This window comes from Cololabis saira, chromosome 4 (assembly GCF_033807715.1).
Source record: "Cololabis saira isolate AMF1-May2022 chromosome 4, fColSai1.1, whole genome shotgun sequence".
NCBI classification, from domain to species: domain Eukaryota; kingdom Metazoa; phylum Chordata; class Actinopteri; order Beloniformes; family Belonidae; genus Cololabis; species Cololabis saira.
Genome location: NC_084590.1, coordinates 34,646,673 through 34,674,054, shown reverse-complemented (window position 1 = coordinate 34,674,054; position 27,382 = coordinate 34,646,673). Strand labels below are relative to the sequence as shown.

Here is a 27,382-nt window from a genome sequence, read left to right as displayed (position 1 = left end):
AATAAAATGACATTGTTATTGTTGTTGTTCGCTATTGTAAACTTCAACCACTCCAAAACTAATTCCAGATGAATATCTTTGAAAAAGGCTAATTTTAGTATTTAGGAAGGCCTTTTTTTTAAATAAATGTTTGTCCAGAAAATCAATATGCTCATTTTTTATGGTAATATGACCTGCCACATATTAAGATTATATTCCACCGAATAGTTACTTGATGGGACATTTAATGGCATCTATTCTGTAAAGTTTTTAATAACTCAAGTTTAACAGAAGTTGAGATTCACTTTTGGATTTTTATTATTCTAAAATGCATGTTAAGGATTTGTACAGAGAGTTGTGAAGAAGTAGTTTCATTTAGTTAAAACAAAAAAAGTTTTTATTTTAATAATTTAAAAAATTGAAGTAAAAAAGTTTGAAAACTCCCTTTCATATCAATCAAGGTGTAACAACTGATGATTACATAGTTTTAGTTCACAATTGACCTTCACTTAAATATTTTAAATATATTAACTTGGTTATGCTTACAAAACATTACTGAGGTAACATGATTATTACGGAGCTTTGTCTTGGAGCAGACTGTTCCCAGTGTGGTATTACTTTGTTTCCTTCATAATGATTGATATGCTTCCTCCACATCTGTATTACAGTAAGTGAATAGGATATCTAAAGTAATTATATAGAGTACTGGTACTACTGCTAATATTAATACGACTACTACAACTGCTGCTGCTGTATGTTTGTATATGTCAGGAAGTTGTGATGGGCCACAATCTTCAATTTCAATTTCATTTTATTTATTTAGCGTCTATTACAATACAAGTTGTTTCTTGCCGCTTTCCAGACACCCAGAACATGACTTCCTAGCAACTATTACATAAAAAATGGCAGGTGAAAAAGTCTTGGCTTCCTGCCCTACTTTCATCCTGACTAAAGAAGATGCTGCACCTCAGATCTGGGGGTGGTTATATCTCTAAAAACCCAGCTTCTGGCGGCCTCCGGGACTCTGAGCAGCCTTCCGTCTTTAACATGGTTCCCACGTCATTCACACTTAATACACTTTATTAGGTACACCTGTCCAACTACTCGTTAATGCACATTTCTAATCAGCCAATCACATTGCAGCAACTCAGTGCATTGAGGCATGTAGACATGGTCAAGACGATCTGCTGCATCTGCACCGTTCATCAGAATGGGGAAGAAAGGTGATTTAAGTGACTTTGAACATGGCAAGGCAAGGCAAGTTTATTTGTATAGCACAATTCAACACAAGGTAATTCAAAGTGCTTTACATCAACATTAAAAGCGGCAAGACACCATTAAATAGTAAATAACAAATAAAATGAAATAAAATTATATGAAAAGAGGTAAAATAATAAAAAGCACAAGTTGTTAAAAAGTAAGGGCAGTAGAGTACAGCAGGTACACATCTCATTCTTAAAATGGCAAGAATTACAAAGACCAGGTCAAATACAGTATTACAAAAGTTATCTGTAACGATTCGTACGGTGATTTAAACCAATTTGACAATTCTATGCCACAATGTTTCCAGGTCTTATTTCACACACTGACGAGAATTACGTTTCTATACGGTCAAAACGTACAAAGACCGGGTCAATGGCAAGAATTACGTTTCTATACGGTCAAAACATACAAAGACTGGGTCAAATACAGTATTACAAAAGTAATCTGTAACAATTTGTACGGTGAATTAAACGAATTTGACAATTCTATGCCACAATGCCTGTTTCCAGGTCTTATTTCACACAACTGACAAGAATGATGTTCCTAAACGGTCAAAACGTACAAAGACCGGGCTGCTACTGGGATTTTCACACACAACCATATCTAGGGTTTACAGAGAATGGTCCCAAAAAGTGAAAATATCCAGTGAGCGGCAGTTCTGTGGGCGCAAATGCCTTGTTGATACCAGAGGTCAGAAGGGAAGGGCCAGACACGTTCGAGCTGATGGAAAGGCAACAGTAATAACCACTCTTTACAACCGAGGTATGCAGATGAGCATCTCTGAATGCACAACACGCCAAACCTTGAGGCGGATGGGCGACAGCAGCAGAAGATCACACCGGGTGACACTCCAGGAAACTGAGGCTACAATTCCCACAGACTCACCAAAATTGGACACCAAAAGATTGGAAAAACGTTGCGTGTTCTGATGAATCTCAATTTTCCTTTTTTAAAAAGAGGAGACAAGGGAATGTAAAAACAGGGAATGCGTGTATAAGGAAAAGGAAAAACAAAATATATATATTTCTGCTTTTATTTCTAATTATGTTTTGGTCCTCCATAGTCACTAATCTCAGCCATATTGATAATAAATTGAGCTTCATCTGGGAAATCTTTATTCAGAAACTGACATCAGAAATCAGCTGCTGCTATCTTTGGAGATTCCAGTTGGACTAGTCATTCATTGTTATTATTATTATAGTTGTGAGATTATTGCTTTTGATTGGGCAGGACACCACTGCTGTGTAGACAAACCATTATATTAGGTCACATGACAGGCGCTGAAATAACTGCACTATGGGTTTTTGTGTTTCCAACCTGGAAAAGGCATGAAGGAAATGCTGCCAAGGAGCCATCACGTTTATCTGTGGTTGTTATCAGCTGTAGAATGAACATATTGGACGTGAGAGTGGTCTGACCTCACTGATTCAGGCCTACAGTATGAGTGTGAATGCAATATTTTTCATGCAACAGATTTTAGTGTGGACATGGCTGCTGTAGAGGAGTTTATTTAGGATCCGAAAGAAGAAGTGTTAAAGGGTTTTAAAAAGGAGCAGGTTTTAAAAATTACAATGTATTCCAAAACAGATTTCATATGTGCCACAAAATGTGCTATTTTAAGTCCTTTATGCTTTACCCTTTGAGCAACACAAAGAAATGTTGATGTATCAGCATCAAGAGGCGTTGGAGAGTGTAGAATGTGCTAAAGGGCATGAAAAAAAAAAATATTTTTTTACTAGATTTCTAAAATAACATGAATATAACCTCAGATGAATAACAATAACAATTTCACCATGTCTTACAAATGTGTGGAAAACTAAGTGCATCCATACTTCTTCCGGTGGTTGAGGATGAGCAGCCAAGCACTGCTAATCAATTGCACTTGATTAATTGGTCTGGACACTTCTGTAAAAGCAGAAATTTGGATATAATCCTGGTCTGGAAAAATTCAGGTTGTGTGACAAGGTGAAGTAGAGACCTCTGGACTGATATCAGAGGAACTTGTTTCTGCTGGTCAGTCTGGTTATAAGGTTATAAGGCCCTTCCCCAATAATCTAGGGCTTAAACTCTACTGCAAAAGAATAGTCAATCTCTTTTTATCAAGATTTTGTAATGACTGTCAAAATCCAGTGGCAACGGGTTAAAGTTTTGAGACAGAAACTTAAGAGAGCTGTGCAAACAAATGAACTATAGCAATATAGTAAAAAAAGGGGTTGCAATATTTGTCCACAATGATTAGTAACATCAGCAGGAAGACGATTCGTTCATTAAAGTTGAGTTTTGGCTTAATTTTAAATTAAATAATAACAAGGAATAATAGATCATGTTATAAAATGTTGTGTTTTGGCTTTCATAAGAGATTGTATTAACCTAGTTAAGACCAGATGGTTTTAATAATGTCCTTGCATTTTCAGTTAAAACTACATTACTTTTCACAGCTGCATAGACTGATGAAAAAGAAGCGTAAATGTATTAAGGACAAAAAAATTGAATGAAGTGCTACACTAGACATACAGTTTACTGTATGTGTTGGTTGTTCGCTTCTGTTGAAGAAAAAAAACAAAACAACTCATGTTGTCTATATTTGTGCCACATGTTCAGTTGTATCAAATGACGTTTTAAAGGATATAATCAGTACTGAGTTGAGGGGGGGATGAGGGGGGATGGCATCCCCCCTGAAATAAAAACGGTCCAAATCATCCCCCTGTAAAACTGCCATCCCCCCTTTCCATCCCTTATGTCATTTGTCATTTCATCAATGAATGTGGTTTTACTGCTATTTCAACATTTAGAGTCATCACCAGAAAAATAACAGCAGAAAAATAACTTATTTGACAATTTTCAAATATTCTTATTTTGGGTTTTTGCAGTGATCCATTTTACTTATCCTGTGAACGACAGAATCATACTGATAAGTTCAGAAAAGTGTTTTTATTGTTGTGTTTTGATGTATTTGATGTAAGCCCAGTGGATATTTAAAGCTTACAGAAGGCTGCATTTAACTGCTGCTATGTCATTCCTGCAGTATTTCTGCAGGTGTTTTGGTCACTGCTATTATTTGTAATATATTATATTATTTGTAATCAGCACAAATTATCTGTCCCCATATGAAAAAATCCACCATCCCCCCGATTTTGTTTTTACAATTCAAGTACTGGATATAAGACATGAAACATGTCATGTAGTGTGAATTACAGTAAGTGGCTGTAGAGGTACATTGTGAAGTAAACAGCCAGCAAATGAGACGGGATGCATAAAATAGTAAATGTTTTATTCTTCTTTTTTTTTTAACCATGCCACTGAACACTGACGCATACAGAGTTGTGCCTGAATCCACACTGAGAAAACACTTTCACACACTGTGTTACAAAGCTGTAATGAAGAGGGATTTTTTTACATTTTTTTTACTGCACACATGGCAAGAAGAACAACCCTGATTAAACACCAGGTCGAGCTTTGATCTGGCCCTGAGGTAGACAGACAGTGACATAATCTAAACAATGCTAATCACATCCTTCTAGGACACATCAAATAAAAGACAGCTGCATTATCACAACATACAAAGATCAAAGAAAAAAAAAACCCTTTTCAAACAAAAGTGCTCCATTTCTTTTGGTCCACCGAGGAAATCCATTTATAGTGCATGTTCATGTAGAATAGATACAGTGATCGCGTGTTTTCATGGCACTGAGTGTTGTTGGCTACTTAAGAAGGCATGGGAATGCCCACAGATGCCAAGATTTTCTAGACACACTGTTTTCATTCGAAGATATCCGCCCATCGTCACTCTGAAGGGAACAGTTTGAGACAAGCGTGTACTTTTTACATCAAAATTGCTTGGAACTTGCATCAGATTATCAGCCACTATCACAGTATGTTGCTTCCAGTTGCAATGTTCAGACGAAGTGAATCTACATGGCAGTCTATCTTTAATTAACAATAAACAAACACCCAGAAACACCTACCGATAACACGACCCCATGTACTCAAGCACATCAATGCTCTACTTATAAAAGAGGCACAAGGGAGGGATCTTAAACCAGAGACTTATAAAACACACACATTTAAGATGTTTCTCAAATCATACCAAATGTAAACAGATATCAAATTACTGTAATACAAAAATACAACATGTTTCAATCTATAAGGCCTGTGTTAGGCTCACATAGGGGAATCACATACCATGACATTTTGTACGTTACAGCTACACTACGACGGACAATATCCTGCTCATAGTAATTCAGTGTCAGAATTTTCTTTAAATCTTTTTTTTTCTTCAAACAAGAAAAAAAAAACTTATTTTCATGTTTCTTCTTTCATTTTCTCCTAGAAAATTCTGATTTTTGTGATATTTTTAATAAGACATTTACCGGGTATATAAATATATATATATATATATATATATATATATATATATATATATATATATATATATGCAATGATTAAGAAACTACACTTAAAGCCTGGTCGAGGCTTATCACTTTTTTTTCACATAGATTGACCATTTAAATTGTGACATTTGTACCAAAATGTAACCCTACTGATGTATGAGTAATTTGCAGGGGGATTTCTAACAGACAGGGAGAAGAGGTAGAGCTTGCTCTACTAGAAAACATCCCAAGAGACACAGACTGCGTGGTGAACACCAGCACATATTTGGTAACAAATAAACAACATATAAATAGCAAAACCTATTAGAAGAGCAACTCAAATTGTGAGCGAGCTACCTCAAATCAATAAACACCCACTGCAAGAAGAGACAAGGCAATTAAAGAGATCAAGCTTATGAGGTCAGCCATTCAAGTAAAACATGCAGAAAATAAACAACTCCAAAATAAAGACCCAACATCAGGACAAAAAAAACAAAAAAAACAAATGCTAAGTAGTCACAGAAAATCAGGAGAGAAATGTTGCAAAGTTCAGCCAATAAAGCCTTCGTGGAATTATTTTCAACACAATCATAGGAGATGACTCGGGTTCGCCTGATGATTTAGCAATCAGAGAAAAAGCCGCTGCGACGCGTATCCGAGTCAGCAGTCACAGCCGGTGTGGCACTGTTTTCTAACCACAGTGGATTCATCAGAGATACAGTTATCAAAACTGCACTGAAGAGGAACACAGAGTTTGTTTGCACCAGAGCTAAAATAGTTACGTCCAAAGCAAAGCTTTCACAGGACAAACGTTTTCATGATTTCCGCTGCTAAAAATGTGAAAATTTTGAGTCTTGTGTAACTGCAGATTAAAGATGTCTGGACTGGACTGGTTGTCAAACAGACTTATCTATTTGAAGACGTCACCTAATTAGCAAAGATTGCCTACTTTTGGACAATTTTAGAGTAAAAATATTCTAATCAGCCCTAATGTGTACTCACATCTGTACTCCTGCTCTGATTTCTCAGTGTCGGGTAAAAACCTTGGTGTCTCCAAGAGTGATAACTTTTATTCCAAAAGACTTATGTTTTCACATCCCTACGTCCCGTCTTCCTTCAGTATTCAGTATACAACACAGGAGTTACCAGCTTTTCACCCAATAGTGACAGTGTCTGTGTGTCAGATCGTGCCCGTGGTCCGAGTCCTGCTCAGACGTAACAGACATACAGGTAAGTCTTTTCTATCCTCCAGTCGGCCGGCACGTCCTCGGGTTTGTGGCCCTTCATGTGCTTCTGCATGGCGGCCAGGCTGGGGCAGTAGTCCTGGCAGATGGTGCACTGGTACGGGGACGCTCCGTTGTGTGTGCGCAGGTGCTTGATCATAGCCGAGTAGTCTCTGGACCGCTGGTGGCACAGCTTGCACTCAAATGGCTTCTCACCTTTACAAAAGAGGAAAAAAAATTCAAATTAAAGCTGCAAGCAGCGATGAACGGGCCCTTGCGTGTGCGATTTGCACCAATTCAGGTGAAGGAGTCAAAACCGAGTCAGATGACACCACCCACGAGTCTTTATGTCAAACCATTCAAAAGTTATGGCAGAAAGTAGGAACTATCAAATATGGACCAATCAGATGACCGGGGGGGGGGGGGGCGCACTTTTTGGCATCTATCGTCGCCACGGTAACGCTTTTGACTGAGAAAAGTAATGCCCATTGTCGCAGGATGGAGACGCACATTTTGATGCTTAACACACCTGGGTGCACGTTATTGTATACTGGGGCTGCATTAACAGCCGAAGAAATGGCATAAATTGCGCCAAAATTACACGATTAATTCAAAATGGCCGACTTCCTGTTCGGTTTCGGCCATGGCTCCAAGAGACTTTTCTTTAAGTTGTGACATGATACAGGTGTGTACCGATTTTCGTGCATGTACGTCAAACCGTATTGTGGGGCTTGAGGCACAAAGTTTTCTAGGGGGTGCTGTTGAGCCATTAGGCCACGCCCATTAATGCAAACCATTAAATATCACATTTTTCGCCAGGCCTGGCTTGCGTACAAAATTTGGTGAATTTTGGGGCACGTTTAGGGGGGCAAAAAGGCCTAATTTCGTCGGAAGAAGGAAAAAAAAAAAAAAAACGAGAAAAACAAGAAAAATTCCTACAGATACAATAGGGCCTTCGCACTGTCAGTGCTCGGGCCCTAATAAATGGAGCCCTGATGTCGACCCAGTGGGTGACACACCTAGAGGTGTGTGTGCTTGTTTCCTTGAGAGTAGACTTGTGTTGTTGCACTTTTTAATAGTAAATTTAATAGTTAGTTAAATCAACATCAGAAAAATGCAGGCTTAGTTTTTTGTTGTTTTTCTTTTTACATTTTGTTGTTGTTGTTTTTTTTTTAAAGAGGTAAACTGCAACCATAGAAAGCCACTGGGTGTCACACTCGAACAACAGCAGCTCAGATCTGGCGTTTATTCTTAAATAATGAGATGGAAAACGGGTAGGGGGGGGCAACGTGCAGTAAAGGGCTGCGGGCCGGGACTTGAGCACGGGCCGGCTGTGACGAGGACCTTCAGCATCTGTATCTGAGGCGCCCGCTTAACTAGTTAAGCCCCTCGGCATCTGTTCACAACAGTCATTCTCTCCTCACAGCTTAATTTATTCAGTGGAGGTAAATCTAAAACTCACATGTGGCTGTATAGATCCGATAACGTAGAAAGGAAAATGAAGACACACAGTGGGAGAAATTTTTCAAAATGGCCACAAATCAGTTCAAATCAGTTTACCTCAGTTTTGAGTTCCTGTAAATGTGTGTTCTGATTTAAGTACACACGTAAAGTCATTGCAAAATGAAATAATAATTAAAGATTATTATAATTAATTAAATTGAATTAAAGCTTTAACCTGCGCACACAAAGCTTTTTGAAAATGATCTCACACCTGTGAGTTTGACCAGAAAAATGTGGTTTTAATTTATAAAGTGTGCATTTGTAGCATTGTTTAGATATCTTTGTCTGGATCACATCGTACGGTGGGAAGTTCCCACAATTGCACGCGCATTGGTTTTGTAATGTCATTCATGTTTGAGAAAATGATTACATTTCTATTTATATGTTGCATGCTCTGGTAAGTGAATCATTACAACGCCCTCTTTACAAAGCAAATAGTTTTTAGCTTTTTTTTAAGGTTCAAACTGTTTTACAATAAACCTTTCAAAGTCTTATGTAGTGTTTTTGTTTGATGTTAATTAGTTATCTGTCAATCTGGCTGCACAATTAGGGGAGAAAAAAATCATAATCATATTCTGGCCTATATTGAGATTTTTGTTTTTTAAAATGATGACTGTGACTGTGGAAACGTTGGATTTGTTAAACTTTTAAACATTTTCAGATCTATTTATTGGATTCTTTTGTAAAGCTGTGGGTGTATCCAGTTCATGCTACAGGCTGGAAGAGGTTAGGCTTTCATTCAGACACAATTTGTAGAAAATTATTTTCTTCTCAATTATATATTTTTTGTAATTGTTGGGAGGCAAACCTGTAATCATGATTAAATTGGATTTATTCTGATTTGTTGTGTCAGTGAATCCATAACCATAACTAAACCAAAAACTACAAACTGATCAAAGTTTGGTTCCTGGTTGCCATATTAGGTCCCGTTTTGACTAGAATTTTTAACTCATTTATATCATAAATACTTTAATTTTTATTCTTCTTTATTCTTCGCTTTCTTTTGTCAAACAGCAAAAAATGAACGAATGAATATATTCATGAATGACAACTTGATGCTGAAAAAGCATCTAATGCACATGTTTAAGCACAAGTATGTGTGTTTACCTTATCACTAAATCAATGGCTTTACTTGTGTTATGGAGAAATGGAAATCTTGCACATTCCTTGTTGGTTTAATTTATTTCACTCATTATCTAAATGTCAAATGTCACATTAGCCCTCACTTGGATTTCTTAAAACATGTGTTTTTTGTGATAATATTTCTGAAATCAAGGGCATCTCAGTTATTAAACCTAGTATTTTGCATCGATTGTTGGATGTGTGTTGTTTGTTTTTATCTGTTTTTTGGTCACTAGTGACCTTTTATTGAAAGTGGAGAACAACAAACATGAAGGCAGAGACTAAGGGGGGCATGTAGGTAAGAGTGGACATGTGGAAGTGAATGCAGAACAGGCACTGCATCCTCTCTTGCTACCTGTATACAGCTGACTGTGGTGAATCACAGTTTCTGAAAAACAGGACTATCTTTGCCTGGACATTAGCTGCACAGAACCGAGCTGATAGTCAACTGTCTGGCAACATGTCAAAAAGAGCACTAAAGCAACCGACTGGTAAAAACTGATCAATCTCGTCCTTTTGTGTCTGCGAGTGTTTTTGATGTTCGTGTCAGGACCCCCATACGAGGAGTAACAGTTGATAGATGTGTCTGCACAAGAAAAGGTGAACTGTGAACTCCGCCGTGTCCACCCAGGTGTTACAGTCGGTGCAGATCAAAGATGCAGCTGATAACTACCTGCAGCTATCACGGGACTGAATGGTGATTACTTTCCCCACTGGGGTCATAAACAAGACATTGTGGATTTTTTACGATCAGTGTAAAGTGTCTGGCACATTTATGCCATCTCTAGTTAAAACATTGGGTTTATTTAGTCTAAAAGTGTGGACTTACACTCAAAAAACACAACAAAGCGGCTTAAAACACATGAATTTCTGACATAAAATAATATTCTATAATGCCTTTGGGAGATCATACAAGCCGGAACAGGTTCAGGTGTGGATTAAAAATGTTCACAGCACATTCATGGGTACAAAATTTAGATCATCTTCCAGAAAAAGACAATCTCCAAAATATCGACTGGAGTATCTACAAAACCATGTTTGATCATTCATGTACAAACTGCTGCTGCTGCATACATGCATCACGAGAAACGGCACAGACGCGCATTTAAGCATTTGATTTCTCGGGACTTCTCCTCGGCGTGTCTGAACTCTCACCTGTGTGAACACGGTAATGCGTCTCCAGCTGGTGTTTCAGGCTGAACCTCTTCCCACAGCCGTTGCACTCGTAAGGCTTCTCCCCCGTGTGGATACGTTTGTGGCCCCTCAGCGTGCCGTCGTCTCTGAAACAGCTCCCGCAGAATTCACACTCAAACGGGTGGTCGCCTGAAAGCACAATCGTGTAAAACCAGTGGCTGAAACGTTGACCCGTTTGCCGTTTTTTTTTTTTTTTTTTTTTAATATCTTTTTATTTCACAATAATTTTCACAATTCACATTTTCACATGCATGATTTCTATTATACCCACATTCCTACCCTCCCCATAATTACCCTAGGGAAAAAAAAAAAAAATACATTAAGGGAGAACAAAATTAAATAAATAAAAATAAATAAATAAATAAAATATATAATGGCAGCAACAGCGATATCAAACTATATATATATATATATATATATCCATATATACCTATAAGGCACAAGTTCGAAAAAAAAAATAAAGATACTCATTGGTCCCCTTTGGAAAAATTATCCAGTTTTGAGAGTAATGGGAACCAAATTTCTTGAAAAATATGAGCACGGTTGTATTTTTCTAAAGTTAATTTTTCCAATGGTAAAAAAACTGAAATTTGATCCAAAAAAAACTTGAAAGTTGGAGGGGAATCATCTTTCCAAAGTAAAAGTATGCATTTCTTAGCGAAGTATGTCGTTTGTCGTTTTGTCGAGTATGAACGCTGGAACAACACGTAGTTGCATACGTCAAATAGTTAGTAGAAGCCTTTCTGAACATGTATATCACGCGAGGGGAATAAAGTGCATTCAGACACGGCTACGGTCGTGATGCGAGGACACTCCTCTTGGCTGTGTGCTAATAGCTAATAAAAGTCCTGCAGGCATGTGCTGCTCTGCTCTCTATACTGTAGTTAATCTATTTCTCTCCTAGGCTGAGGGTTTGACTCATCTCCAATGACCTATGAGCCTCATTATCTCAGTGTCCACAGCAACAGCCAAGTCAGAGGATACATTGCTCTCCTCATTACAGGCCGAAACCCCCCCCACTCCCCCCAACCCCCATACCCACCCCCCCACCCCACTGCGGAGCAGCTGACATTTACAAAATGTTACTTCCAAGCAGAATGGCATACAAACAAGATGCGTTGCCATGGCCAAAACTCCCTTCACTTCTGTCTCTTCACATCAATTATGTATTTCTCCTGTCAAGACATCAAGCTGTCCTGACAGCTGGGAGTGTTATTTAAGGTAAAAGAAGAAAAGGGGACATCTTTTCAGTAAATATCTCCCCGTCTCCCGCGGCACTAGGACTCACTCTAGATAGAACACCGAGACAAGTCATTTCCATTTGCTTTTCCTTCAATATTTATTTGGGTTTCCTGTATCATTTTAGGTGAACCACACAAGAAGTGACAGCCGTGAATTACAGAGCCCCAAAGGCTGTCTAAGAACCCGAAAATATAAGCAGGATGAAAATTGCCCAAAATATGCACCGGCCATAAAGGTACAGTGCTGTCATCGGAGAGGTGAGTCATCTTATGGAGAGGGAAAGGGAAGAGTGGGAAAGGATGCATGCAAATTGACTAAAACATTAGTCAATAACCCGAGGAAATTAACCCACATACAAAAATAAACCCAGCTGTCTTTGTCTCTTCTTCAACATATGCATGCTTTTGACACCAGCGTGTTCGTGTCTTGTGTCAGGGAGCTGACACCACACCGGTAACAACGGAGGGAGCAGATGATCTCTTACCCGTGTGCGAACGCAAGTGTCTTTTGAGGGTTGTGTGGCTGGGAAAGGGGCGCTCGCAGTGGCTGCAGATGTAGCTGTGCATCCCTGCGTGGACCTCCATGTGCTGCTGGAGGGCCTTCTGGGTCTGGAAGCGCTTTGCACACAGCAGACAGAACACCGCCATGTCGGTCCCTGGAGAACGCACAAGACACAGACGCGTAGTTATTTCAGTACCATACACAGACAGGGCCTTAAGTGGGAAAACTGGGTCACTTTAACTTTGCGAGTCCTCAGAGGGGAAATCTTCTTTCAAAGAGCAAGTGTCTCTACCTCAACTAACTCTCCTAAAAGCCCAGAGGCACTTTCAGCTGGGAGTCTTTATATGTTCTATTTTAAAGCATGAAAGCGATTGTTTTCTTTAAGAGTTTACAGACACATAGCACTGCATGCCAATCACTCAATCAATGACTCCTTCCTGGTGTGTAAGATGGTAATTATTCTCTTCATTCCCCATCAGGAGTCAGGTTCAGTCTGTGAAGTCCTCTGTCTTTGTGCTCAAAGAGCAGCTGATAGTAGCTCCACCCTAAATGATGCCTACACTATGCGCTCCGTGCAGAATGTTAAGTAGTGATATCAAGCCATTAAAGGCAGGACTGCAGGAAAAAACACAATCCAGTTTAATCCTGTGTGTGACCTGGCATCTCTTTGGGGCTGCTTTCTCTGTTGCACAGAGTGTGGAGAGGAATACAGATGCGAAGTCATTGGTACCACAGTTTAAGTCAAAAATGGCTACGTGAAGAAGATCCATTGGCTGTAATACAGTCAACACTTGATCTACGGGCTGTGTGTATGCCAACACTCAAATCTATTCTGGCATTCACGCCGATCCAAATTCATATGTGTGCTAAGACCGAGGGGGCTGCTTAATCGGCCGCATCGACATAATGTGCATGTCCTGAAGAGTGAGGCTTTAATGTGAGATTATGAGGTCCTTATTTCTCTGTCTGTTCAGGTTGCAGATCATTTACAATACGAGCCAGTCCCATTGCTCCTGACTTAGATTCAATCAGACATCTCCAGCGGAAGATCATTAGTAAACAGAGGACTGTGCCAGCACTTCATTGGAATTCAAGTGGGGTTGCTGCATCGCATTTAAAATGCAGTCTGATGAGGTCCACTAAATCAAATCATTTGTTACTGTTATTGAAGTGCCTTGAGGCAACTGGCAATTAAATTGGAATTAACGCAGGGAAGGGGATACAGCACACTCATACTAAGAGGGAAGAGTGTCAGACACTTGCTTTAGGTTCAATCAAGTTAGCTAGACAGACAAGACTGTTCAAAAAGAAACAAAATCAAGCAACTCAGATTTTTCACGGGTTAATCAAACGCGCTCGCTGAGAATCATTAACCAATTCATGCATCAAAACTGGTTCAAAAAGGAGGAATGTGTTTATTTTGAGGGCTTATTTTGGAGAAAAAAAATGCCTTTTGAAAAGATCCTTTGAAATACAGTGGCTTGTTTTTTGAAACTACTTTTGAAATTTCCTCTCTAAAACCAAAAACTGATCTCCCCAATCATTAACAGGGAGAAGCAGGGATGAAAGACATTCCCTGATCTCAACCATCTTTAATGGAGGCGATCCAGTGGAATGACCGGCACCTGTTCGGAGGCTTTAACCCGTGGATTTTATTTGACAATGGACACACAATGAGGATCAGGCCTTCATTGACCGAGCCCATTAGTCATAGGGTCCTCGTGCAACTCCTACAATCCCTGTCTTTATGCTGCCACCAAACGACCAAGTCCTTTTCTCACCCATAGATCCCTAATATTTTATTCGTAAACAAAAGAGCCCTCCACTTGCAACACCTCTGCACCCTCCCCGCTCCCATACAGGAAACTCTTTCAGTTTCCAACCAGCTCCACTTTCTGCCTGAGTCACAGCAAAACCAGTGCCAGTTCACTGTGAAAGCTGGATAATGACTCATCTAAAAACGGCTAAAGACATTAAAGAAGCTGAAAAGGCGGTCTGTGCATGACCTGCGACGTGAAGCCTCCCCTCCGCTTTGACCGGTTTGGTTTCCCAGTATTGGCTGCAGCCAGCAGGGGGCGTGCTTCCCCGTTCCAGTCTTGACCGAGTTACTGTAGCTGCAGGCAGACCTGAGCTCCTCTGCAAACCGAACAGCACTACTAATCAAAGCTTCTTTGATTATCTTCTCCCCACTTTCTCCTTATTAACCTCTGCATACCGCGTATACCCGTTTTTCAGAGCGGCGGGCGTACTTTTCCTCCGTCTGCTGTGAAAGTTTAGCTTTCTCTGTGGAGTTGAACCGTTACTCCCTGACACTTGCAGACACTCACAGATGTAGATCTTGATTCTTCTGTCACCAACAATACGTAAACTTGAGAATAGAAATGACACACATTCTGTCACGGGGATGTCACTCTTGATCTCAGGTTGACGCGCACTGACAACAGCTCGGCAGCCGTTTTATTCTGCACAAGCAACGGCTGAAAATAGAAATACCAAGTAATATCTTGAAGTGTAAACAAAAAACCTTTGCAGGCAAAGAAGTGTTTGTGGTGGTATTTTTCCTCTTTTTCTCACCCCCAACCCCCACCCCCGCTACTTTCTAACTTCTCAAACAAAAAGAATTTGCAGTCACAGAGAGTTTTCCAGTACGCTTTAGTAACAAGTGCAGAGGATCTTCTTTATGAGAGAGAAAGCTCTAAAGTTGGCTGTCATTGCTCCTGCTTTCTCACCCTCGATCACACAAAGAGCTCGGGATTTGGCTTTTTTAGGCGCAGGCTGACCCTCTGACCTTTGGCCCTGAGTGGGGTAAATACCATGTAATCAATGGCTTTTCTCAAAGGCTGCTGAGTTGACTGAGCATTGTGTTCAGTGGGAGGGAGCTTCACCGGTGGGAATGATGATTTACTTTTAAGCAATTCTGCGTTTGCTCTGTGCATTAATAGTGCGGGCCTGCTTGTCCGGACGCAGGCTCAGGCCAGCAGCTGTGCATGGTTTGAAGGTTGGAACGCTGTTTCAGCATATCTCCATCAAGACAAAGTGTATGCTCATGTGATTTAACATGGTCTGCCTTCATACATCTGCCACTTACTCGGTCCAACAGAGGTGGGAGCCAGCCAGGCTCTCACGCTGCCTAACAAACAAAACCATGTGTCTAGGCAACCAGATAGGATCATGGTCCTTGTTGGGGTGAAGTGTTCAAGCTAATCCCTTCATTCACAAATAAGCGCAGCCTGTTTCTTTTCAAGGGGCAGACAAAAGTTTTCCCACCCTGAGAATCTGGGAGTAAACCCACTGCAAACCGAACAAAAGATTGTATCAGTGATGACCGCAAATCTGTATAATTTCTCCTGCGCTAATCTTCAATGTCCACAGAACCCACCAATTAAACTATTCACAGAGTGAATAGTTTCTCTTTATATCAGCTGAAATATTTAATTTCAAAGATAAATTGGCATTATTCAAACAAATGATTTCAAAGTCCGGACAAAGCGGGATATTTGTTTCACTAAATCTTAACGAAATAAACAAAATTCTATCTGCCAGAGGAGCAAGGGAGAAAATGTACAGTTTTAATGTTACATCGATGCTAATCGTGTCCACTCGTGTTGTGGTTGTGAAAGCGGTATAAACTATGTCCCGAGGCCGTTGCTCAGTGCGCGCTCAGCGTGTGCTGGATCACCGCTACTGTGTCAGCCGGTTAAACATACACAGTCATGCAGGCTACATTAAACCCTCGCCCTCACGTGACCCGTGCTCTCATGCTTATTGCATGCGTTCATGCAGGCGGCTCCTCGGAGATGCGGTTCGACGAGAGGAGCACACGCACGAAGCTGCGGTACCTTAAGCGACCCCGGGCACCCATCAGTAGACTGCTAATCTACCCGAGTGACGAACAAGAGACTCAATAATTAATGCAACAAGAGATGCGTCGCTCGAGTTTAAGCACCAGTCGGCCGTCCGGTTCATTGAGGTCACGCACAGTTTCATATGCCTCGATTACTTGATTGGTTATGATATCCTGTACACTTGTGTGTTTCCCTTTTAGATGAAACAACAGACCCGGGGGTCTGTGCATCACATCAAAAGAAAAATAAAAGGTGAAAGATAATACTGGGGGGGCTTAATGGCCAAACGGAGCACAGTTCAGTTTGAGCTGTGCATGAATTGCATGTGGAAGTTAATGGGAGGGAGCAGTATGACGACACACACGATAAGGTGAGCTAAAAGGTCTGCATTAACAGGGATGCATTAAAAAGCCTCATCTGAATAGAGTATAGGACTGTTTAATTAGGGCTCGGACAGAAGGTGATATTATTCACTCGATGGAGCAGCCTGTAAAACGTGGAAACGGTGCAGCTGCTGTGAGTACACAAAGGCAGCACTCTTATGTCCTTTTCCTGTAGGCAAGGTGGCTAAGTGGTCATCCGGCGTGTTTTGAAGCATAAACACTCTTTCGTTTCTGTGCCGGCTTTAGATCAGGACAGATTTTAAGGACCACGATCTTGGGTTTTTCCAAAAAACTGAAAGCCCAACGCCCCCGTAGCCTGGACTTGCTGCGAAGAAACAAACCCCTTTGTTGTGTGAGCAGTTCGGAGACAGATCCATTCTTTTATTTTGGGCACTGACAAGTAGGTCAGAGGAGACTATGACAGCGCTGTGGTGAGTAAACAGCAGCACATGATGTTGTTTTCCTCTTACTCCTGGCATCCAACACCAGCAGCAATCCTTCTGCCCTCAGGAAGCCCTCACATTCCCCTTTCCCACAACTCCCACCCCCCCACAGCCAAACCCACCCCCGACCTCTCTTTGATGTCCGACCTAGGCAACCCACGGCCGCTTCACCTTTGACATATCAAAACGGCTGGTTTTTCTCTGGAAACTAGTGAATGAACAGCACTGCTTCATCTTAAGTTCTCCCTAAAGTCCTGGTACACCCCTCCCCTCCCCCATCAGTAAGAGAGTAAGAGCCAGCTCATTTAGTGTCTTGGTTGTGTCACATGGCAAATTAAAGCATCATCTCCACTGAAGGATACTGTGTGTGTGTGTGTGTGTGTGTGTGTGTCAGTTTCTGGAAGTAGCATGCAGGGGATTTCTAAAACACTTTAGTTTAGTTTTAAAGCTGTAACAGCAACACAGCTGATGAATGTAATGTGGCTGAAGTCACCGGCCGTGTAAAGGCGCTTCACAGTAGACGGAGCTGGGATCGTGACAAAATGCGAGTGCAATGCCCTCCTGTACCGTGATCTGGATACAGCGCCAACCTGAAACCGAGCTCTGGGTGTTTACAACTCTAGAGACGGGGGTAGGAACTTCTGGGCATAGTTAACACCCGTCCAAGTCCACGTCTATTAACTATTCATACTGTCTGTGCCACCTGCAGTTACAGTTACGAGCCAATCCTCTTGAGAAGGTTATCGCCTTTCTCTGACAGTAGTAGAAAAGGTGTGGATTCGGACACCGTCCGGCAAACGTACCATTTGACCACATGACTGCTTTTTTTCCACTGTAAAGACACAGAATTTATCACTTCATATTCATTATCACTGTCATAGCTGACCACTAGGGATGGGCGGTATGGACTAAAAAATGTATCACGATCATTTCTGGCATTTATCCCGATAACAGTAAAAATGACGATAAAAAAAATACCAATTCAACTCCACCTTTGTAACTATAAATCTATCTCGCTCTCAGATCCGCCATGTTTGTTACACAAAGACGTCATCAACGGGAATTTATCCTTCCTTCCTTCTTTCTTTCTGGCTCATTTCCTTCCTTCCTTCCTTCCTTCCTTCCTTCCTTCCTTCCTTCCTTCCTTCCTTCCTTCCTTCCTTCCTTCCTTCCTTCCTTCCTTCCTTCCTTCCTTCCTTCCTTCCTTCCTTCCTTCCTTCTTTCTTTCTTTCTGGCTCATTTCCTTCCTTCCTTCCTTCCTTCCTTCCTTCCTTCCTTCCTTCCTTCCTTCCTTCCTTCCTTCCTTCCTTCCTTCCTTCCTTCCTTCCTTCCTTCCTTCCTTCCTTCCTTCCTTCCTTCCTTCCTTCCTTCCTTCCTTCCTTCCTTCCTTCCTTCCTTCCTTCCTTCCTTCCTTCCACGCAGAACCATAAATCTTTACACAAAAACATCATCAACAGGAATTTATCGTTTTTACCGTGAGATGACAAATTCTCACCGTGGGGAATTTTTTGGACGGTTAAACGGATAAAATATCGCCCATTCCTACTGACCACTAATAAACCTTTTTTATTATTTTACAGAGGAGGCATTTCTTCTTCTTTAAAAAAAAAGTTTTCTTTTGCTTTCTCTTGACTTTTTGCTTCATAATCTCTCTTCTAGTTGCATTTAGTACTTTTTTCCTTCCCCCTCTTTCCTGTTCTCTCTCTCTCTGACTCCTTTTCCAGCTTCAATAAACCACTTCAGCTCTTTGAACAGGTTGTTCCCGAACTCTTAAGATCCAAGACTGCAAATCCAGCGTTCAGAAAATAAATATATTTTTTGACTCATCCTAATGCCAACTGCTGACACCAGACATTCACTGGATGAGGGAGAAAGATGGCCTATAAATACATTTTCTTCAACTGTGATCGCTGAAAAGCACAAAGGTGTTGTTGTTGTTGTTGTTGTTGAGTGTACGGGGTAAATCATTTCCCGGCGGCTGACAGGAGGGAGGTGAGGATACTATGTCTGAAGCTGTAACGCTGTCAGTGTGGAGGACTTGGCTGTGGCCAAGTGGCATGCGGTGGGGTCTGGATGCCAGGAGAAATGAGTGGGGGATATTTGAGAGGCCTCCCACCTCCCTGGATAAATGATGGAGCATCATGACAGGAACAGTTTAACCCGGCCAACATGACCAGCAAGTTTAGACACACGATCATAAGTTTCATAATCATGACTTACTCAACAGCTTAGTGCACGTTGTCCAGGTGAAATGGAACGTGTGTGTGTGTGTGTGTGTGTGTGTGTGTGTGTGTGTGTGTGTGTGTGTGTGTGTGTGTGTGTGTGTGTGTGTGTGAGAGTGTGTGTGTTACTGAAGTACCTGTGTGTGTTAGCCGGTGAGCTTCCAGAGCATCCTCTGAGGAGAACGTTGCTCCGCACTGATCACACACCAGCGCCTCTGCGGGAGCTGTGGATGATATGAAACTCATCAGACTGGCCCCGCCCATCGCCCATCACACACTTGCGCTTTTCAGGTGTCGACACGCATGTTGAGTACAATCAAAAAGAGAAATACAACCTAAAAAAACACAACAGGGGGGTCAAAAAAAAGAAAGCACCAGACAGGGTGCAATGGTCTTCTTGACAAAAAAACAAAAAGAGGCTGAAGAGTTTTATTTACCCTGGCCTGTTATCAGTTTCTGAACAGTGAGCAGACTGTCTGCCCGAGAGGCCACAGAAGGACTGCATGTTCTCTGTACTGCAGACGCTTCCTGCCTGTGGCACATCCCTTTATCAAAAAAAAAAAAAAAGAGAAAAAACTCTCGAGTCAACATCCCAAATCCCACTGCACGGACTGTAACTACAGTTCCCCGGTCGCCTTTAGAAAAGCCCTCATCTATTCTGATGAAGACATGAAAGAGACAGGTATGCATATACCTCTGAGAAGCAGCCAGTCCATGCTCTACAATCACCTCACACCTGCACAGACAGACACATAGGACAACTATGCACACAAGTGCGCGCACACACACACACGCGCACGCGCGTGCTTGCACACACACTCTCTCTCACACGCAGCTGTTTGGATGTGGGTTGGCTCTCACTGAGATGTAAATCGGTTGCAGATCCATACTGGCCCAGGGCTCATTCACTGATCTATTTTCTGCTCAGCTGGCTTTAAATGAAGTTAAAATGACTCATTAAAACACCCACAAGCTTTGGGAACTCTGAGCACTGCAGCCTAAAAGCGGTCCTCTTTCAACTCTTACGATGCCTCTGTACACAGACAGTGTACCACTGTTCCCAGAGCTGCACGCACATTACAGAATAAAAAAAAATAAATAAAAAAAGATCTCTTCATTTTCTAAAAACAACATTTTTTTGAATACAAACCGTTACTTGTTTTGGAACAATTCGTTTTGTGTCACAGAACAAAAATAAAACTTGTTTGCGAGTAGCGTTGTGTAGTAGAAAAACACTGGAGCAGTATTGTAGATCCTGATGTTGTTTGACGCCGTCCAGTGTGTTGTGTTTTTCTGTGAGATTGTGTGATAAGGGAAGAAGAGAACATAGTGCATTGTCTTGTGCAGTCAAAGGCACGGAGTGTGCTCTCATCCATAAACCATCAAACTGTCTCCAGACGCGGCTGCAATCGTCCTCCATCAAAACACTTTGTCTGGCATACCAAAATAAGAGCCAGCATTGAGCTGAATACCAAATCAGCCCATTAGAGCGGTGGAGGACTCGCTCCTTAGCAACCAGCGGGATCTAAGGCTGCTATACTGAAATACACAGTGACAAAGAAATTGAATCTACATCTTTTTCTCTTTTTTTTTTGTAGTAGTAGTATTACGGGGTTTGACACATGGGATACAGAGAGTTTATGCAAATATTCAAATTTGGTTAAAGGTTCTGCTGTTGTGGATGTCACCACCGATTGGAAATCAAAGCAGGCTGTGGAGGTCTGAGCGTAATGCAAAAAGAATGTGTGCGTTTAGGGTTTTGGAAAAGATACAGAGGAAGAAAAGAGGAGGAGGAGGAGGGGGGGGGGGTACTCAGGTGAAGTTTAAAGAAGCAGATTCCCTCTCATCTGTCAGCAGGATGTCATTCCCGAGCAATCCTCAGAGAGCAGGCGGAGGGGACAGGGACTTTGCCTTGTCTGTACACATATTCATACGGAGGTCTCTGTTTTAGTTTCATTTTTAGTCTCTGATTCCCCCCCCCCGCTCATCTCCCCCTCCACTCTCCCTTCTCTATTTTGGATAAAGAAGCTGGGAGAGCAGTCAGGTCTGATTAAGTCTGCATTTGGGTACAGTGTGTTCCTGGACACACATCTGCGAGCGAGCCATCACACACGCTTCGGAACACTGGCAGAACACCCAGGCCTGCCGGCAGCTCATGATGTCATCACTCAGAAGGGGCAGAGCTGGCGAGCTTCCAGCGTCTCCAAAAAAACACAGTACGGATTCAAACGGAGAGGGAGAGACGGAGAGAAAGGGAAGTAGAAGAAGAAAAAGAAGAAGAGGGGAGGGACATAGAGCTTAGAAAGATAAGAAAGCGTGATCCACGTATTTGGAGCGGCACAATCCCCCCCCCCCCTCCGTGGAGCAGGTGAACAGGTGCGTCTGGCAGAGCACCCCTGTACAGAGGGCTGGTAGTAGGGCTGGGCGGTATGGACTAAAAAATGTATCACGATAACTTCTGGCATTTATCCCGATAACGATTAAAAAAAATACCAATTCAACTCCACCTTTTCAACTATAAATCTATCTCACTCTCAGATCCGCCATGTTTGTTACACAAAAACGTATCAATGGGAATTTATCCTTTTTTTCTTTCCTTCTTTCCTTCTTTCCTTTTTTTCTTCCTTCCTTCCTTCCTTCCTTCCTCTTTTCTCCTTTCCTTCCTTCCTTCCTTCCTTCCTTCCTTCCTTCCTTCCTTCCTTCCTTCCTTCCTTCCTTCCTTCCTTCCTTCCTTCCTTCCTTCCTTCCTTCCTTCCTTCCTTCCTTCCTTCCTTCCTTCCTTCTCCTTTCCTTCCTCCTTTCCTTGTTTTCTCTCTTCCTTCCTTCCTTCCTCTTTTCTCCTTTCCTTCCTCCTTTCCCTTGTTTTCTTCCTTCCTTCCTTCCTTCCTTCCTTCCTTCCTTCCTTCTCCTTTCCTTCCTCCTTTCCTTTTTTTCTTCCTTCCTTCCTTCCTTCATTCCTTCCTTCCTTCCTCTTTTCTCCTTTCCTTCCTTCCTTCCTTCCTTCCTTCCTTCCTTCCTTCCTTCCTTCCTTCCTTCCTTCCTTCCTTCCTTCCTTCCTTCCTTCCTTCCTTCCTTCCTTCCTTCCTTCCTTCCTTCCTTCCTTCCTTCCTTCCTTCCTTCCATCAGTTTTACACAAAAACGTCATCAACGGGAATTTATCATTTTTACCGAGACATGACAAATTCTTATCGTGAGGAATTTTTTTGTCGGTATATCATGAACGGTAAAATATCACCCATTCCTACTGGTGAGCACTAAACTCCGGGGTGAGTGAGGGAGTTAGTACCTGTGTGAGACAGCATGTGCATCCTGAGACGCATGCTGTCCTGGAAGTGTTTGCCACAGTATTCACAGGCGTTCCCCTTCTCCTCGCTATGCAGCCTCCTGTGAGAAGACACAACATAAATGGGAGCATATTAAGAGAGATGAGAACAGAGTAGGAACACACTTGTGATAATTTCATTCGTTTGACTGGAATGGTGCTCATTTATCAAAACGACTGTGAATAAGCCAGGGTTGGCGTGATTGTGCAGCGTCTTGTTTCTGAGCTGCCTCTGCGAGGCCTCCCAAACCTGGAGGCATCATTGTACTTATAACAAGAGGAGCATGTTTTTAATTCTGGCAAAAGTCCCTGGCTGAATGCAGCATCCTCAGCGTGAGAGGCCCTTGGAGTTGTAAATCACAACGCATGAATGCTAAGAGAACACAGACAATAGGATATGTGGCTAATTTCAGAGTGCAGACATACGCGTGCCTCCACCCGCCTGCACTGCAAGACAGTCGGCACACACTCACACACACACACACACACACACACACACACACACACACACACACACACACACACACACACACACACACACACACACACACACACACACACACACACACACACACACACACACACACACACACACACAGTACATGCATGCAAACTCACACACACTCACACATGCACTTCTCCTGTGACTGCAATAAAAAAATGATTCGCTGAATCTCTGCCGGCAGCGCAACCTATCATATCATATCACACACATCCGAGCATGCAAGGCATCTGCACGGTTATCCTCACATCACCCGCTAACAGCAGAACAAAAGCGGCCTGGACAGAGTCTGCGGTTAAGCGCACACGGTGGTCACAATGAGAGAAACCTGATGTGTGATTTTCAACACACCTGGAGTCAACATTCCCAGCATGAGGACGACCAAACTCAGGAGCTCTGAGAGTTGTTCGTCTCTGGCCTCACTCAGCCTCGGGGGTTTGCCGCTTCCAGTTCCATTTTCTTCAGAATCAGTTTTTTGTTTTGGGTTTGGTGACAGCCAAAGAGATTTCCTGTTTTTCTCATCACTACACAGAGCGTTCCAGGGACAAAGTGATGCGTCTAGCTGGGGACAACCGGGACACGGCACTTTTTTTAACTTCAAGTCCAATCCCTCTGCTCTTATTTCAGTATTACTTATCCAATTTGAAACAAAAAACAGCCTCAGACTACAATTTACTGTGTGATGATTCAGTAACCCAGTAAATTTGATGAAAAACCTGGTTTAAATTTTGCATCACCAGCCACATAGTATGTGCCATCTATTAATCATTCATAAATCGGACTTTTCTTCTCTTTTTAGTCTCTCTCTCCGGAGTGGTGCCAGGAGATACTTCTTGAACACTCAAATGCACCGCATGTTTTGTAACCTGGTTATAAAAACACACACAGCATTCCTGCCAACCCCCGTCCTTCAACCTGTGGACACTAGGAATGGGCGATATTTTACCGTTCACGATAAACCGTCAAAAAAATTCCCCACGGTAAGAATTTGTCATCTTGCGGTAAAAACAATACATTCCCGTTGATGACGTTTTTGTGTAAAGCTGATTTATGGTTCTGTGTTAAATCCACGCACAACGTATGGGAAGGAAGGAAGGAAGGAAGGAAGGAAGGAAGGAAGGAAGGAAGGAAGGAAGGAAGGAAGGAAGGAAGGAAGGAAGGAAAGAAGGAAGGAAAGAGGAAGGGAGGAAGGAAGGAAGGAAAGGAGAAAGGAAGGGAGAAAAGAGGAAGGGAGGAAGGAAGGAAGGAAGGAAGGAAGGAAGGAAGGAAGGAAGGAAGGAAGGAAGGAAGGAAGGAAGAAAACAAGGAAAGGAGAAAGGAAGGGAGAAAAGAGGAAGGGAAGAAGGAAGGAGAGAGCAGGAGGAAAGAAGGAAGGAAAAAAAGAAGGAAGGAAGGAAGGAAGGAAGGAAGGAAGGAAAGGGGAGAAGGAAGGGAGAAAACAAGGAAAGGAGGAAGGAAGGAGAGCAGGAGGAAAGAAGGAAGGAAGGAAGGAAATGAGTCTGAAAGAAAGAAAGAAAGAAAGAAAGAAAGAAAGAAAGAAAGAAAGAAAGAAAGAAAGAAAGAAAGAAAGAAAGAAAGAAAGAAAGAAAGAAAGAAAGAAAGAAAGAAAGAAAGAAAGATAAATTCCCGTTGATACGTTTTTGTGTAACAAACATGGCAGATCTAAGAGCGAGATAGATTTATAGTTGAAAAGATGGAGTTGAATTGGTATTTTTTTTATCGTCATTTTTATCGTTATCGGGATAAATGCCAGAAATTATCGTGATACATTTTTTAGTCCATACCGCCCATCCCTAGTGGACACCCGTCTGTTTCCATAGGTAAAGAACGTGCATCACCCCCTAGCAGCTTGGCAGTGGCACACGGCTGGAAATGCCAGCCCCAGACACAAACACGGGAAGACTGATCCTAATCGTGGGGTTAGATGGGTTCGCAGCATATTAGGACTGGTTGTGTTTCTAATGACTAATGAGTCAAATGCCACTTGGCAGGCACAATTCGAAACATCTGCAATTGAGGAAATGAGCTTTTCATGGAGATAGCTGGCGTGTTTTTGTGTGCAGTGGCAAAATGCCAAAAGTGACAACCTAATAAAGTCAGAATAAACAAACAGAAAAAACAATAGATCAAGTTGCAAAGCAGAAGTTATCCATGGCGTTGCCGAGGCTCCCAGCCTGTGGTCCCTCTTGAAAGGATTCTCTCTGCTGATGCGCAGGAACGCATATCAAATACTCGGAGAAAACAGTCTGCTGTGTGAAGCCCACGTCTGCGCGAGTAATCAAACAGAATTTAAAGAACAGAGCTCTGTAAATAAAAGCTGTACATGACACCAAGGCCTCTTTATATCAATCTCCTCACAAAGACCCAATTCAAAATGTCCCGACGCATCTCACTGAAGACGCAGGCGCAGGTGTTCCACCGAATAAATTAACATATCTGCTGTTGCGTCTTCTACCTTTTTAACTTGTAGTATTTAGATGTCGAGAAAAGAAAATCTATGACCAACAAACAATTTCAATTAGAAGCTCTGTCTTCAGTGTTATCAGCTGTGTAGCTCATTTATCTTCCTGCAACATGCAGATGCAAATCTAATCCACCTGCACATCCTTCTAATCTTCATTTAATAAATTAGTTAATTTTGTTTCTGCAGGTTTGAGAGGAAACCTTAAGAAATGTTTTTTTTTCCCCGAGACTAAATCTTGTTATATTTTTCATCACAGGGTTAATGTATATTTAACTTTGAGCTGCATTTTCTATTTTGGAGAAAATAAGTGAAAATAAAATACAGGAAAGCTTCCGGGGAGTGTTGAGAAATGTAGTGTTGCGGGATGTCTTGTGGCGTTACCTGTGCTGCTCTACGGCCTGCCTGCTGTGCAGCTGGAGGCCACATTCCCCACAACACTGCTGGCCTTGAGTCTGGCCCTCCAGCCTCATTCCTGCTGCAAACTGGCCCAGCCGGCTCAGGAGCTCCCGGTGCAGCAAGCCCTGGTGCAGCAGGCCGCCGTAGGCCCTGGGATCCAGCGGCACGCCCAGAGACGAGGTCACCGAGACGGGCACCGGGAGGCCCTCCCCCGCGTGGTTGGAGGCCACGGAGTAAATGGAGGCCAGGTGCTTGTCGGCGATCCCCTGAAAACAGTCGGCGGCGTTCCCCACCACCACCTGCCCGCCGTCTTCGGGGCCGGTGTGCAGTTCTCTGGCGCTGGTGATCACGCTGCCCCTCAGGGGCGTCCCCGGCCCCTCGCCCCTGGGCTGCTCGGACACGCTGCTGGAGGATCTGCCCTCGCAGCTGTTGGCATCGTCCACCTGCATGCATTCTGATTTGATGTGTCTGGCAGGATCCAGGGCTGAGTCCCGGGATACGTCAGCGCTGGATTGCTGAGCCTGCTGGGAACTCTCCATGTTGACCTCGGTGCCTGACGTGGGGCTGGATTGGGGCTCCGGGCCGGGGGAGCTCCGGTCCGTCACGTGGTAGAGCGTGAGGTGGTGCAGGGCGGTGGGAGTGGTGCAGTTGCTTCTGTCCTGTATGGAATGTTTCTTGGACATCAACATGTGCCTCCAGTGCCTGGCGCTGCGGCTGTGGTCGCCGTGGTCTCCGGAGGAGCTGTGATTCTTCATGGCCATCTCCTCGTTTTCCTCCGCCTGGATGGTCTCCAGCACCTTCAGGCACTGCTCCTCCAGGTACTCGATCTCCAGGATCTCGGCGGCGTACAGCAGGTCGTCCAGGTCCTCGGCCGTGGCCTGGAGCGAGGCGGTGTAGGCGTACTCCAGGATCTGCTGGAAGGTCTTCGGGGACAGGAAGTCCAGCGCGTAGCGCAGGCTGCTGCGGTGGAACAGGATCTCAAACATTTTGCTGGTGCAGGCCAGGACCGTGCGGTGTGCCGGGAACTCCTGGCCGTCCACCGTGATGATGACATCGCACAAGGTGCCGGTCAGCCGCATCTGATTGGCCCTCTGCAGAAGCGTGCTGGAGTGAGTGGGATTGTTGAGCTGGAGAACACCCATGTTTGTCAGAGCTGTGTCCTCTCGGACCACATGAGGTGTGGACGTCCTCCCAGGTCACTTTGCCGTCGGCTGGTCGTAGCTCTGTGGTTTGGGGGGGAGAAGGAAGGGGGGTCATTAGAGGCTTACAACGTGAAGAAGAACTAATTAGCCTCCGAAGAACACTTTTATCTAAACACAATCAAAAGGAATAGATCTGATATAATATGAAGCAAAGGATAAAATATGAATCATATTCTGTCAATTATATATTCCCATATGATTCCTTC

At 42.8% G+C, this 27,382-nt stretch overlaps 1 protein-coding gene across 1 annotated transcript; it reads right to left on the bottom strand.

Moving 5' to 3' along the window:
• Nucleotides 1-4,527: 4,527 nt before the first annotated feature.
• zbtb16b (zinc finger and BTB domain containing 16b) lies at nt 4,528-27,193 on the bottom strand. Its single transcript, XM_061720388.1, has 6 exons — nt 25,960-27,193; nt 22,577-22,674; nt 19,428-19,514; nt 12,381-12,551; nt 10,616-10,783; nt 4,528-7,051 (listed from the first exon to the last, which is right to left on the bottom strand). The coding sequence occupies exons 1-6, from the start codon at nt 27,114-27,116 to the stop codon at nt 6,822-6,824; spliced, it is 1,911 nt and encodes a 636-aa protein (XP_061576372.1). The 5' UTR covers nt 27,117-27,193; the 3' UTR covers nt 4,528-6,821.
• Nucleotides 27,194-27,382: the final 189 nt, after the last annotated feature.

Bases quoted from the DNA above. Each gene is read 5' to 3' on its own strand.
- zbtb16b (XM_061720388.1), bottom strand. From the start codon at position 27,116: ATGGGTGTTCTCCAGCTCAACAATCCCACTCACTCCAGCACGCTTCTG. The intron at 22,675-25,959 runs GTAACGCCACAA...GTCTTCTCACAG, and splicing joins CAGGCCGTAGAGCAGCACAG to GAGGCTGCATAGCGAGGAGA. The intron at 7,052-10,615 runs GTGAGAGTTCAG...TCTTTTGTAAAG, and splicing joins GCATTACCGTGTTCACACAG to GTGAGAAGCCATTTGAGTGC.